This window comes from Bos mutus, chromosome 17 (assembly GCF_027580195.1).
Source record: "Bos mutus isolate GX-2022 chromosome 17, NWIPB_WYAK_1.1, whole genome shotgun sequence".
NCBI lineage: Eukaryota > Metazoa > Chordata > Mammalia > Artiodactyla > Bovidae > Bos > Bos mutus.
In genome coordinates, this window is record NC_091633.1 from 26,560,701 (window position 1) to 26,575,447 (window position 14,747).

The following is a 14,747-nucleotide window of genomic DNA, read 5'->3' on the forward strand; positions in this document are numbered from 1 at the left end:
GATCACAGGTTCTCTGCGCCTTCTCTCATATTGCCGTGGTGGACGTGACTGTCTTACCAACTCAGAGGAAGCATGCACGCCAGATGAAATCAGACAGGCCCATGCTGAAAGAGAGAGGGGAAATAAACCCCAGCAGAAGCTTTGGAGAGATGAATTATAACATCCAATCATGCGGCAGCTTAACCATTATTGAAATGCTTTCTTCCGGGTCTTAAATACAGAGACCAGGAAATAACACAAGATCTGAAATTAGATCAGTCACTTGTAGCATTTCTATGTCTGTTAAACGATTTGCAGTAATCTGATCATGCATTTAGCGACCACATCACGGAGTCTGTGAACCATAGCCTGAATCATCTGGCTTCACACCTGAGAAGTCTGGGGCAGGGTCCCAGTTCAGCCTTCAAGCCAGCAGAGGGAGGGGGCGGTTGTGTTGTGACCTCTGGGGCCACGTGGGGTGTTCAGGCTCCTCCCCTGGCGTCCCTCTCCCAGGTTCTGGGCTTTGTGGCTTCTCCATCCTCTCCCCCAAATTATCGGGACACTTCATGGTTAAGCCTGTTTTCCTCCTGAGACCAAGGACATCACTGAAACAGTCACAGGAAAAGGGATTTATGTTAGTCCCCTTTTATAATTTAAGTAATTTGACTTTTGAACATTAACACACATGGCTAAAAATTTGAAAGCAAAGCTTAATAATATATATGAATAGTCTCTGCCCGCGTCTCTCTCTCAGCTCTCTGGTTTCCACCCACCTCCCCAAACAGATGCCCCTGGTACTAACTTCTTGTGTATCCTAGGAGTGCTGTGCAGATATAGGTGAATATAAATATGCATTCACCTTGTTGTGTGCATTTTCTGCGCAGAAAGTGCTGCCTTGGTTCATAATACATCCAGGGAGCATGCTGCCCATGGTAGCCCCCAACCTGCTCCTTGTCAGAAACAATTCAGGTTGTTTCCAGTCTTTTCTTGTTATAAACAAGGCTTCAGTTTTGGCCAGTATGTAAGGAACCCAAGATATAAATTCCCAAAGTGAGAGAGGCAGGAGAGGACCACGCTAAGCATTCTTCCCCTGGAATGCAAGGAATTTACTGGAGGAAGTATGGGGGGGAGAAACCCAGATGTATCAGAACTCTAGAAATCAACCAAAGGCATAGAAACTGAAAAGTGTTTAATAACGAAAATCATGAGTCTTGGTGAGATAAGCAGGGTCTGTGCTTTCTATTCACCACTCCAGCTGATAGTCTCAACTCCATGACACAGCTTGTCGCCTCCGGAGACGACTGTGCAGTGTCCACCTGCCCTCAGAAGATGCTGTTTGCAGACGTCCCTGAACCTCAGTGTCTGGAATTAAAATTCACGTTCTTTTCTGTTTTTTAGTGGTTATTTTTGGCTGCATTGGGTCTTTGTTGCTGCACGTGGGCTTCTCTCTAGTTGAGGTGCACAGGCTTATGCACCTCAGGTGCACAAGTGCATTGCCTATGATATGGGATCTTAGGTCCCAACCAGGGATCAAACTCATGCCCCCTGCCTTGGAAAGTAGATTCTTAACCATTGGCCCACCAGGGCAGTCCCTAAAATTCCCATTCTTAAAGTGGCTACCAGTTAGTTCCCTCACTCTCTGGTCACTGTCCCACTTGAATGGGCTGCCCCCACGTTTTTCACATCCGTGCTGGCCCACCTCTCTCTCATCTGCTGAGTGTGGCTCTCCTGTGGGTGTTGCCCAGTGTGGAGTGGGGAGGGCGTGGCTGGTTATTCCTGTTTGCCAGCTTCTTCCATCCTCCCTGACCTCGGGAGATGTCCACCTTTAACCTTACTTTACAGGTGAGAGAATGGGAGTGAATGAGGGGGCCTGACTATCTGGAGCCAAGCTGCCAGGTGTGGAGGTGGTCAGTGAAGACTGGAGTCCCACTGACAGCATCTGTTTGTTATTTGCTATAAAGGCTAATGGGGCTTCTCAGGTGGTTCAGTGGTAAAGAATCTGCCTGCCAATGTAGGAGACATGAGATGTGGGTTTAATTCCTGGGTGGGGAAGATCCCCTGGAGGAGGAAATGGCAACCCACTCCAGTATTCTTGCCTGGAGACTTCCATGGACAGAGGAGCCTGGTAGGCTACAGTCCATGGGGTCGCAAAGAGTCAGACACAAATGTACGATACACACACACACATGCATAAAAACTAATAAACCGTTATTCACTTACTGTGATGGTGTGAGCAAGGGGCTGAATGGGCACAAGGGCCAGCTTCCTGGTGCTCCATCCCAAAGAACAGTGCAGGCAGGGATGCTCACTGATGGAGAGGCTGCTGCTGAGTCCTGGACCAGGGAGCCAGGGAGGAGGAGGTAGGAGGAGGACTGGGAGTGGAGAAGGTGCGGGTCACTGAGGCAGAGTGGGGAGACATGTCTGCAAGACTCCTGGGATAAGGGGTATCAGCAGAGGTGCTTTGGAAAGGCCCCAGGCTGGACCCCCTAAGAAAGCCGGGAATGCAGGTATTCAGGCCAGGAATGCAGATATATGTGTGGCATGGCCGGTCAGGGTGGGAGGGGCCTGAGTCCCTGCCTGCAACTTCCTTCAGACCTTAGGATGCTCTGCTGTACCACAGGTCTGGGATGGGGAGGGCCACTTTCCCTAGGAGGCTTGCCAGGGAAAGTCTTTGTTCTTACCTGTGTTCGGGCCTGGAAGTTCACACATGGCCAGGAGCCGGACTCCTCCGTGATTCTGTAAATGACCTCTGAGCTTTTCAAATACAAAGAAGTCCCCGGCCACAGCACGACCCTGGATTCCAGCTGGCGTGGATCCTGTAGCGGAAAGAAATCTAGAGGGAGGGGACGCTTCTGCTGTCATCTGCCTGGTCAGACTCCTGTTCAGGACCCTGGAGAGCTGCCCATGGGAGAGGACGGGTTGTGCTGGAGCCACTGCCACCGACCCTTGCAGCCCCCGCCCCTAGCCCTCAGTCCCCAAGAGGAGCCTCCCAGCCCCCCAGACTCCAAGAGGACCTTGCCTAGCAGGAGCGAGCACTGGGCAGAAGATGAAGAATCCTCTACCATGGCCTCTGTGGATCCCACAGCTGGGAGCCTGGAGTAGGGGCAGGAGATGAGAGTCAGGCTGTACTGGGGCTTTGGAGATGTGATTTCCTATCTTTCCAACACTCAGACTGCACTGTGGGTGTTAATACTTATTAAGTGGAAAAACTGAGGTTCAGAGGACTTCAGTGTCACACCCAGGGAGTACATGGTGAAAGGAAATTGGAACCAGTTCTGTCTGATGCTGAAGTTCACAACCTCCTTACCTCAGTGCTGAGTGGAGCGGTGCTTGCTTTCTTTCTTTTAATATTTATTTATAAATTTTTGGCTGCATCGGGTCTTCATCGCTGCACGCAGGCTTTCTCCAGTTGCAGTGAGCAGGGGGCTACTCTTTGTTGCAATGCGTGGTCTTTTCACTGCAGTGGCCTCTCCTGTCGTGGAGCATGGGCTCCAGGGTGTGCAGGCTTTACTGGTGCGTGGGCTCAGTAGTGTGGCTCGCAGGCTCCAGAGCACAGTCTCATTAGTTGCAGTCCACAGGCTTCATTGCCCCACGGCATGTGGGATCCTCCTGGACCAGGGACCAAACTCATGTCCCCCGCGTTGCAAGGCAGATTCCCAACTACTGGATCACCAGGGAGGCCTGAGAGGTGCTTTCTTTGATGTGCTTCTGGGGACTAGCCCTGGGATGTTGGGCTGTCTTTTCTCTAGCATAGATGTGTGCTCCTGGAAGCAGTCTTGCAGGGGATCTGTGTAGGTGAAAGTTCAAGGACACTGTTAGATTTCTCCCAGAGATGCCACCTGTTTGCTCGAGAAGCCTGGCTGGGGAGTGGGTGCCGCCAGGTGGACTCAGATGTCCTGCAGGTGCGCTCCAGCCCTTACCTTGTCTCCTGTGCTCCTCGTGCAGGTCAACATTGGCATCCTCATCGCGGTGACCAGGGTCATTTCACAGATCAGTGCCGAGAACTACAAGATACATGGAGATCCCAGTGCCTTCAAGTAAGCTGGACCCAGGGCTGTCAGCCATCCCCGCCCCCCGCCACTGATGCTGCAGGGGTAGCAGGAAGGCAGGTCACACTCTTGGGCTAGCTCTGTGTCCACTTGACATCACAGGGAGCACAGAGCTCATGCCCTCATCTGTCTCAACCAGGAGCAGCCCCCTTTCTGAGCTCGCTGCCCCATCCGTAAAAGAGGGGGTTTATTGGATGATCCTCCAGAGACAGCTTCACCCCTAGAGTTAGAGGAGCTTGTGGTGGGGTACAGAGGTACTCAAGCCTGACTGTTCTTCTGCGTCGGTCGTGGCTCAGCCCTTACCATCTGCTGAGACCTCATGGGCTGTTCAATCCCATAGCACCCTGCTTTGCTGATCTGTGTGGTGGGGGTGATAGCTGCCGTCTCAAAGGTTGGCCTGACCTGTGCTGGGGCTGATCCATCCACAGAAGGAGCAGGTGTCTCCACACTCACATTTGCTGCCTTCTGGGGTTTCCTCGCCCCATTATTGGGGATCTGCCACTTGCAAGTGTCAGAAAACCCAACACAAGCTGATTCAAGCAAAAGGCAACCATGAGTCTAGGAGTGAGTCTAGAATGGCTTAGTCCAGGACCCAGTCTGCCTGCATTTCTCTGCCCCACATCATCTGTTGGCTTCACCCTGAGATGAACTGTGCCTCCTGGTGACAAAATGGCTGCCAAAGAAGGTTCAAGTCCATGGGAAAGTGTGTCTCTTTCCCTCAAAATCAGACAGAGGTCCTGAGCCTGCAAGCAGACTCAGACCAGACCATATGCCCATTCATGAATCAGTTACAGTGGATGGAAGTCAGCAGTTAACTCAGGCCTGAGTCACATGGTCCATCCTGGCTCTGGGGTGCAGGCAGCACCTCTAAACCACAGGGCCAGGAAGTGGGAGAGGTGGCTCCTTGCAGGGAATTTAGGGGGTTACACAAAGAGACCGGGATTCCCAGGTGGTGCTAGTGGTAAAGAACTCGTCTGTCAATGCCGGAGAAGTAATACATGTGAGTTTGATCCCTTGGTAAGGAAGATCCTCTGGAGAGGGAAAAGGCAACTCACTCCAGTGTTCTTGCCTGAGAATCCCATGGACAGAAGAGCCTGGCAGGCTACAGTCCATGGGGTCACAAAGAGTTGGACATGACTGAAGTGACTTATAAACACGGCACAGTTACTAGGCAGCTAGCATTCTGTAAGTTACTTTAGCTGCACTACATCTCTTCTGATCTGAAAGGGAAAAGAGTAAATATATCTGCGGCAAATCGATAAGACAATTATTCTGTAATGAATTCCAAACACTATAAATTAACCTGACAGGTGGCTCTGGCTTCTTGGACTTTTTCAGCCCCTGGAAACCTTGGAGATGCTCCTGGGTCAGGATCACTTGCTTTCCTCTTTCATCAGCGAGAACAGGCAGCGCTGCTCCATGAGGCAGCCTGTCCCCAGCCAAGGGGCCTGGCCAGGGAGGAGCCCGACCCTCCCTCACCCCAACCTCAGTCTGTAGGCCCTCCCCTCCACGGAGAGGGCCCCAGTCTGTCTCCAGCACAGGCTCTTGCTCCCCCTCTGACCTGGCACCCAGGGGACCACTGGCCTGGCTGTGCCCAGAGCAGCCTAGGTCTCAACTCACACCCACCCCTCCTCTCTGGCCCCTGTCCCCTCTTTATGCATCATGGCCCAGGAGGCGGCTGAGCCCATGACCTGCCTGCTCTCCACGGGGACCTGGTCTCGGAGTGGAGGCTGACACATGGGAGATGGGGCTGTGATCTGGAGGGTGTTTCTGCCTCTCTGAGGAACCATGACTGGGGCAATGCCACTGTGCCCTCCCGTGTCCTGTGTCCTTCAAGTGACACAACGGCCCTGGGACGACCTCCTGAAGAGAGTCCAGCTGGTCTCTCTGGACAGACCCCTGACTCTGATGTCACCCAGCACTGACTCCTCCTCTTCACGTGGTGCAGCTGGACCCTGAGTAGCTCTCTCACTCCCTTCTTAGTGTCATTAGAGTGACCACCCCCTCCCTGGGCTGGTGAAGCAGGAGCCCTGGAAGCTGGGCTGGAAGATGCAACACAGCCTCCTTGGGACACTTCCGGCTCCTCGTCTCTTGGATTCAGTCTAAGCCTCTCCTTCCTGCCCATCAGCTCAATCAATGCTCAGTGACTAACGGGATCAGATGCTTCCTCGGGAGCCCTAATGGGCTGCCTTCCACCTGCTTTCTCATCTCTTATTTATTGGTCATGATTTCAGACTCCCCAGAAAGCAGCAGAGAACATTGAGTTTTCCCAGTGAGATCAGGGACCTGGGGATGGGGAGGGAGGTGTGAACCACGTGGAGCCTTGGGTGGTTAGAGGATGCAGGAGGTGGAGCCCCACGCAGGCCCCGCCCCTGGGGGGAGCGAGTTGGGGCGGGGCATCAAGGAGTCACATGCTTGCTTGCGTGCGTGCGTGGTGCGTACATGCGTCGTGCATACGTGCATGTGGACAGCGTCCCCCTCCCGGGCCTTCAACTGTTCAGGGACCCCGCTCCTTCCACCTTTGACAAGACCTGGCAGCTTGGTTAACAAGCCCACAGAGAGCCTCAACTAGAGGAGTTTCTCCCAAGATTCTTATCATTTATTGCTCTATTTTTTAAAGTAAAAATGAACCATCCCTTTAAAGTAGCACATTTGATACCGATTTGTCGGCGGCTGCTCCTTTCAATTACAGATTTTTCCAGGATCTAAAGTTTGAACCTAAATCATTCACGATATTTTATTTCCCAGATTCAGGTGTTTTAACGGTGTTAACATTATGATAACACACGGCGGCAGCTTCCCTGAGAGCTGACATGCGGGAACAACCTTTGGTTTCTCAGGAATTTGCCGCCAGGAGCTGTCAGTGCCGGGAGCTTGGCTTTCTGACCCGGAAGTGCCTTGGGGCTGTTACACCACCTTCCGGAAAGGGTTGGATCCATGTCCCCCACGTCTGCGGGCTCATCTATGAGCTCTTCCTTCATCCGTTCAGTGACCACTTCCTGAGAGCCTGCAGGTTCTGGCGCCTTGCTGCGCTTTGATGCTGCGGAGATGCAAAGTCCAGCCTCCAGACAACTCACCCTCCAGTGAGCGAGACTGTGTCAGCCACTGCGCTGAAGGACGAGGGGTGTGCCGGTTGCTGACCTGGGCAGCACGGCTCCCATCAGCCTCCAGACTTTTCTCTAAAGCTCACATGCAGAGCCTCCCTCCACCCTCATCCCCATGGAAAGCTGAGCTGTTGCAGGAGTCAGGTAGCCTGGGTTTGAGTTAGCATGTGATTTGCAGGGCATATCAGAAACAACCAGGATTCAGACAACCTCATGGGCACTGCCTCAACACCAGCTCTATCTGGGCTCTCCAGACACTGGGGAATCGAGATCCTTCTTCTCGAGGAACTCACATTCCGAGGGGGAGCCTCAGGGCTGATGCTGCAGGTGCCCCAGCACTGGGTGTGTCTCCCACCCTACCCAGCCCCACAGCTCTGCTTCCCTCTGTGACACCTGGGATCAGCATTTGCGTCAGCATCACCACCGGCTGAGTCAGGGTGGCCATCCCGAGTTTGCCCAGTGGACGTGCTGGCTCCCAGATGCCCAGAACGGGCTGCAGTCCAACGGAGCAGGACAAGCCCTGGATCAGCTTGGCCCAGGGCTGGCCTGGCAGCGACCTTGTCTGATACATCTGGGGTGGTCAGCGCCTCACCCAAGGTCTCCTGAAGGGAGGAGCCAGGTCTCACTTCTAGCAGCGGCTCTGTCTGCTCCCGTCCAGAAGCCTTGCATCTGGACCCTCCCTGTCTGCCCGTCACCAGAGTGCCCATCCCTGTTTCTCTGGCAGGTTGACCGCAAAAGCTGTGGCCGTGCTGCTGCCCATCCTGGGAACCTCGTGGGTCTTTGGCGTGCTTGCTGTCAACAACCAGGCCATGGTCTTCCAGTACATGTTTGCCATACTCAACTCCTTACAGGTGAGGGCCCAATGGGATTGTCAGCCTGGGAGCTGTCAGCTTTGTGAATAGATGAGTGGGTGCAGGTTGCCATGGCAACAGGACGGAGACACTCTGATCTGTTCCCTCCACAGGGGTTCACCTTGTGAGCCCGTAGGGTGGGAGCATCCCAGAGGACAGAGGCATGGATGGGGCACACACTGGGGTCTCTGAGCAAACAGGGCCTGGAGGACCCCATTTACAACAGGGTTGCCTCATCTTTCAGGGAAGTACCTGTGGGAGATACATCCAACTTGAATGGAAGATGATCAGCATGTGGGTGGCTCCTAAAAGGCAGCCGGGCATGGAGGGGTGGTGAAGAGGGAGGTACCTCAGGTTCTGAGTTCTCATCTGCCCTCTACATGGAAGGACAGAAAAGGTAACGGCCTGAAAACCAGAGATCTGAGATGCCCAGAGTCTGAGTCCCCAGACCCACAAGCCCCTGCTGGAAGGACAGAGGCGAATGCTCATTGCCATCCATAGCCTACACAGCCGAGCTGCGGGCTGAATCCCAGCCAACGTCACTGCGGCTCAGCTCAGCCCTTACCGTGATGTCCTTGCTGCCTCTGGGTCTTCACAACCAGCAGCTGTGTTGCACTTTTAATCTGTAATAAGCCCCTATACACAGCTTTCTTCTGGTTGTCATGGTGACAGGGGATAGGTTGTCGTGGCAGCAGCCCTTACACACCATAGGTCCTGGGTTCCTCATTTATCCTCTGTGTCCTGGTCTCCGCTTCCATAAAACGGGAACAGTAATAGGACCCACTTCATGGGGCTGCTTTTAGCACTCAATGAGATGAAGTGTTTGCCTAGTGCTGACACAGAGGAGAAGTCTCTAGATGTTTGGGGACATCCTCGTCTTGGATCTGTTTTCGTTGTCATCATCATACTTGGTCTGCCGGTGAGGACACAAGGGCTGTTTAGCTGGTAGGCTCGTGCCCTCCCACCTGTCCTCCCCAGCAAGTTTGCTCCTCTTCCAGGTTAAGCCAATCTGGGCATGTACCTGTCTCTGTATCTTGGCCATGGTGTCTGCCTGCATCTAGGTTAGGTTACAGGACACCCTTCCATCCGCATGGTTTCATGGTGAAGCATCACAGCCTGCTCACATCCTCTCCAACAACAAGCCATGCTGATGCCACTCTAGAGTCCATGGGTGACATTGGAAGGAACCCTCAGAAAGTGTTTGTAACAAAAATGCAAGAGGCTCTAATTCTGCGTTTTCTTCCCTTTCCTTCCCAGGGATTTTTCATCTTCCTCTTTCACTGTCTTCTGAATTCAGAGGTATGTCTGCTCCACTTCCTGCCAACATGAAGCTGGTTTTTCATTTCTGCAAGGGCACAGAGAGCAGGAAAGGTGTGGCCTCATCTGGCTGGTTTCTGGGACTGTAACGCTGAATGAGCCTTGGTTCCTGTAACAGGTTGTGTGCAGGCGGCTGCTTCACATCAGTCCCTCCTCCCTCATCCCAGTTGCTAAGCAACATACACAAATCCTCCCTCACTGATGTCACCCAGGGGCTGCTGGCTGCATGGAGGACCAGGGGAGATGGAGACAGTGTAGAGTAATTCAGTTGGAGACTCAGGACCTTGCTTGGCATCTGGTGTATTAGGGAGAGTGAGATGCAGATGGGCTCCCAGCAAACCCTTCCCCAAGGCATACAGGAAGCTGACCTGGGGTGTAAGGAAGACTCTTGACTACAGGGATTAGAGATGGGGCTTTTGTGATGCGGCTTCCAAGGGCACTGGGGCACTTGGAGTGGGCTCATTCCTCTTGGTGCAGTCTGGGCCATTGCCCCTGCCATGTACTTGGCCACGGGATGGTGCAGGCTGCTCTGGATCCCATCCCTGAGGACCAGTAATCCATAGGAAAAGTTTTACCCTTACATTGTGGGTTTGGTACCATGTTTCTCGGCATTTGCGCCAGGTGGCACTAGTGGTAAAGAGCCCACCTGCCACTGCAGGAGACGTGAGACGCGGGTTCAATCCCAGGGTCGGAAAGATCACCTAGAGCAGGGTATGGCAACCCAGTCCAATATTCTTGCCTGAAGAATCCCATGGACAGAGGAACCTGGTGGGCTACATACAGTCCATGGGGTCGCAAAGAGTTGGTCATGATTGAAGTGACTCAACACACACACACACACACACACACACACACACACACACACACACCAGGCTGGGATTATGGGGAAATGCCTCTGGAATGATGATTGAGAACAGGGTGGGAACACCCGCTCTGTGCTCTTTCAGGAGATTCTGTCCATTTGCACAGGAGAGGTCAGGCAGAGAGGAAGGAGATGTGGGGTGGAACACGCAGGGTGAGTTGCCCAGGATGATGGAAGCCAATGGAAGAGGGAGGTCACATGATTGCAAAGACCAGAGAGCAGCCCTAGCAGAGGCTGAGACTGATCCACGTGGCAGAGGGAGCAGAAAGGGGAGCAGCCTCAGAACCACACACAGCCTGCCCCACTCGTGCATTTGTTCATTTACTGCTCTGGGTGATGTCTGTGCCAGTCACATGCCCTGCCCTCATGCTGTTCATTGTTGAGCATGTCCTGTCTCTTCACCCAGAGCTGTGAGGTCAGCAAAGACCAGGAGATCCAGCTTTCTCCCCGTGCAGGGTTGGGTATGGCGGGAGTTGGTGCGGGGGATGGGCACAGTCTGTATCTGCCAAACGAATCAATGACACACAGCACAGCTCTGGAACCACTGACTGGACCCAATACCTCCGAATCCTGTCTCACCCCATGTGCAGTGTTCTGGGCCTGGCATCAGCACAAATTCCTCAGGACCTTTTAGAATGACCTCTTATTGTTGCTTTTTCCACTTCTGAAATTGCTTCCATTGAGCCTTCCATTCTGCTTTTGAAGGTGAGAGCGGCTTTCAAGCATAAAACCAAGGTATGGTCCCTCACGAGCAGTTCCAGCCGCCAGGCCAACGTGAAGCCCTTCAGCTCGGACATTGTGAGTGCGTGTGGTGTCTTGTCTGCACCCCTCCTGTGCCGGCCCATCCTTCTCCAAGTGCCTTCCATCCTTGGCCCACCTTGACCCAGGGCTCTTGTTCCTTGTCCTTATTGCCTGCAAAGCCAGTCCCGGCCGGCCGGGGACTTGCTCCAGCTTCACTGAGCTGCACACAGCTCCCACCTTGCTGAGGACCAAGGGGTCCCGAGCCTGTGTCTTTCGAGTCCTGAGCCCCGGCCCCTCTGCTTCCTCCTTCCCTAAGCTCCTTTGTCCGCACCATCTGTGTCGGGGCAAATGGCTGCCCAGGTCGAGGTGATGGAGGCTCGGCTCAGGTGCTGGTGCTTGTCAGTTGACCCTTTCACACCTGACATAGGCCTGCTGGTGGCACAAGCTGATGTCACACCCCAACAAGGTCCCCTCCTCATGAAGTCACCTGAACCTCTCTCCTGCACTTTCCAGGATCAGAACTTCTTATGTTGACTCAGGGGGATGGAAGGTCAGTTGACCAAGACGCAGACACTGGACACACTGGTGACCCACAGAGGCACAGAAGTCTGCTGGTACAGCCCGGCCTTTACATCAGGGCTCCTCCCCCTACAGATGCCTGAAAAATTGATCATGAGTGATCAGGGGTCTGAACAAGCCACGCACTTTTCAGTGCTGGGCTTGGATGTGTGGTTCCTTGTCCTCTGCCCTGCAGACCCCTGAGCAGGGTCCCGAGGCAGCCTGGAGCAAGCAGTGTCCTTCGTTCTCACTGCAATGCAGCTTCCTACCTGTCAGGTCCTTGCTCAGGGATCCCATCTCAGGAAGTCTTCCCCGGACAGCACTGAACAAAGGTGCTCCCTCCCTATTCCAGCATCATACACCTGCCTGCCACTCCCGGGAATTGTTCAGTTTATTCATTTGCTTGATGGCCATTGTCCACCTCTCCCATCAGAATGTAAGCTCCACGAGAACTAAAGTCCGATCAGCTTGGCTCACTGGAGTGACCTCAGAGCCTACCTCGGTCCCTGGTGCATCGCCTGCTCCATAAATCAACACAGAGGGAATGACCGCATAAGCAGATGGACGAATAGATTTGCAAATGAATGAATACATGTGCGAATGAATGAAGGAAGGAAGGACAGATCGATGAGTAAATGACTGCAGGGTTGAGTGCACCCCAGAAACTGGGGGCTATGAGGCAGGCAAATGCTTGCCAAGAAGGTGGGGAAAAGTGCTCATTTTTCTGGGGAGCAGTGCCCCTTCCTCAAACTAGGGAGGATTCTCAGGCAGCTTTCTGGCCCAAGGCTTTGCTCTCCACACTCCCAGGGCACCATGGGTTTCTTGTCTGGGAGCAGAGTCTTCACTCCTCACTCCTTTGTGGTTTGCAGATGAATGGGACCCGGCCTGCTACGGGCTCCACCAGGCTCAGCCCTTGGGACAAGAGCAGTCACTCCGGACACCGCGTGGACCTGTCTGCCGTGTGAGCAGAGAGGCTGAAGACCCGGCCGGCCTGCTGCTCAGAACCCCTCTACCTGCTGCAAACAGAACGCAAGCAACGCTCTGCTGTCGCCACTGGGACCCTCTCCTCGTTACCGTCTGGACCCGGGGGTCACAGCCCCGAGAGAGCTGTTCTCACCTGTGATCTGCCCATGTGACAGAGTCTGCCAGTCTGCCTGCAGCCTGATACACAGAGGAGAGGGTGGGACCCTGGGGCACACACTTCCATTTCATCCCTGCCAGCGCACACACAGCACAGGACCCTCCACACTGGGCGCACAGGGGCCATAGCACCGGTGAGAAGTTTAACCTCTGCCTTGTGATGGGGACTTTGGACCAAAGTCCTGCTGTATGCAGGGGAGGGTCGGGCTGAGGCAGCTGCCCATGAGCATGTTTTCTACCTGCCGACTCCACCTAACAACAGGGTCCCCAATGCCAGGCACCTGCCAAAGAGTGATTCTTTTTGCAGGGTGGTGTCAGCCTGGGCCAGCCCCACGTCTGCTCGCATGGCCGCGCTGGGCCTCTGCTGATGCCCAGGGCTGTGGGGGGGGGAGACGCTGGCTGCCCAGCCCCTGTCTGTGCATGGGGATCTCGCTAAGGCAAAGAGCTCCACCGAGGGTGGAGTCTTCTGCTCCGAAAGCATCTCAGCCCCTTCCTCATGAGTTTTTGCTCTTCAGATTCAAAGTCAGCCTTAAAATCCAACCCCTCCTCCTTTCCTGGCACCTGAGCCTTCTCTGTGTTCATGATGGGCCAGAAGAGCCACCGTTTTCCAAGGCATAACATCCCTAGGATTTCTTCCTCATCACTTGCAAATACTTTTCCAGTTTTCCAAAGAGTGGATTACAGTGGAGAGTAGCACGGTACAGTACGTGACTGCACATTGCTGCAAAGATGCCTTGACAGAGCCACGTGGCAGGCTGCTCTTGAGTGCGGGGGAGAATCAAGAACCCCGTCCTGACGGACCTAGGGAGGTGGGGGGTGGCACTGGCTGTGTCTTCTGAGTTGATGTTTATTTATAGGCCTAGACCTGGACTCAGCCCCCCAGGAAACGGAATGATCCTTACGACCCCATGTTTGGGCGAGATCCCGTGGAACGCTAGGGTTTGCGATCCTAGATGTGAACCAAAACACCATGGAGTTGTTGGGAAGCAAGACTGCGAAAGGTTGCACTGTGATGACAGCACTAAGAGTGCTTGTGAAATGTGTGGGTAAGAAATTCCAACCTGTTTTTGATACTGGAAAATCTTCCTTGAAAACTGTGACGGCGATAGCATTAAAGCCCCTGCCCCCCACGACCGTCCCGCCCTGTCCCCTCACCTCTGCTTTGTCTCCTGGTGAGTTTCTCTGTGGTTTTGTAGACCTTCTCCCATCTTCCTCTGCACCTTCATAAAGGAACTGCCCTGATGACGATGAGTGTTAACAGTCATCTTCAAGCATCTCCTGCTGTGTTGAGGGTGGGACACAGTTGCATGTTGATGGAGGGGTTAACCTCTGTCCCTCCACAGGGAGGAGGGGTCTTCAGATGTACCAGCCTTGGCACCTGTGACAGTGCCCTGTGTGGTGACAGTGCCCCTGGGGGGTGAACCTGCCTGATGCAGGCAAAGACCCCAGTGTTTGGTGAAAAGTATGGCTGGCCCCCGCTCTAAGTGTCTTGTGATTCCAGAAGCCAGGTCACCTGTAACTTGGCATTATATCCTTGTGCCCAAGAGCACCTAGAAGTGAGAACACTGTATTCCTAAGATTTACACTTGGATTTTTTTTTTCTTATTTAGTTTCTGGTGAAGCAAATCAAATAAGGAACTGTCTTTATTTTACATAGAATTCTTTGTTTTTTTAACTCTGCATATTCACTCTACACAGCTAATATATATCAGGAGAAGTAATGAACAACTTTTTATTTCTAAAAATGAGAGTAGTGCACTTTATTTATAGGCTATATATTTTGGCTTCTGCGGCACTCTATTATCTACACATAATTTGGCCGAAGATAAGCAATTGGAAAGAATTGTGTGTTTAAAGTAGTTTATAGCACAGGAAAGGTGATGAATGCAACTATGTAGTGAATATATGTTGTGACTTTTATGAAATAAACTCTTAATGTCCTTTAAGTAAAATGTGGTCCTTAGCATCTTTTGCTGGTGAAAGGCAAGCAAGACTGTGTGTCTCTTGACAAAAATGTATCGGGAAACGCACATGGGTAAAATCCTATCCTGGGATTCACTCGACAGACTTCTACTCAGTGCTTTCTATGTCCTCAGCACATTCTGGCTCTGGGGACTCTGCCATAGACGATGCCCCACCCTACCCA

The 14,747-nt window shown here is 53.1% G+C and overlaps 1 protein-coding gene across 2 annotated transcripts in view; it reads left to right on the plus strand.

Moving 5' to 3' along the window:
• Positions 1 to 14,547, plus strand: part of ADGRD1 (adhesion G protein-coupled receptor D1) — a 176,173-nt gene extending 161,626 nt beyond the window's left edge. For both annotated transcript variants that reach the window (XM_070386343.1, XM_005891222.3), the window contains 5 exons: positions 3,925 to 4,016; positions 7,857 to 7,983; positions 9,241 to 9,282; positions 10,868 to 10,960; positions 12,331 to 14,547. In XM_070386343.1, coding sequence (XP_070242444.1) covers positions 3,925 to 4,016; positions 7,857 to 7,983; positions 9,241 to 9,282; positions 10,868 to 10,960; positions 12,331 to 12,426 — 450 coding nt within the window. In that variant the 3' untranslated portion in view covers positions 12,427 to 14,547. The remainder of the gene's footprint in view (positions 1 to 3,924; positions 4,017 to 7,856; positions 7,984 to 9,240; positions 9,283 to 10,867; positions 10,961 to 12,330) is intronic.
• The last annotated feature ends 200 nt before the right edge of the window (positions 14,548 to 14,747 follow it).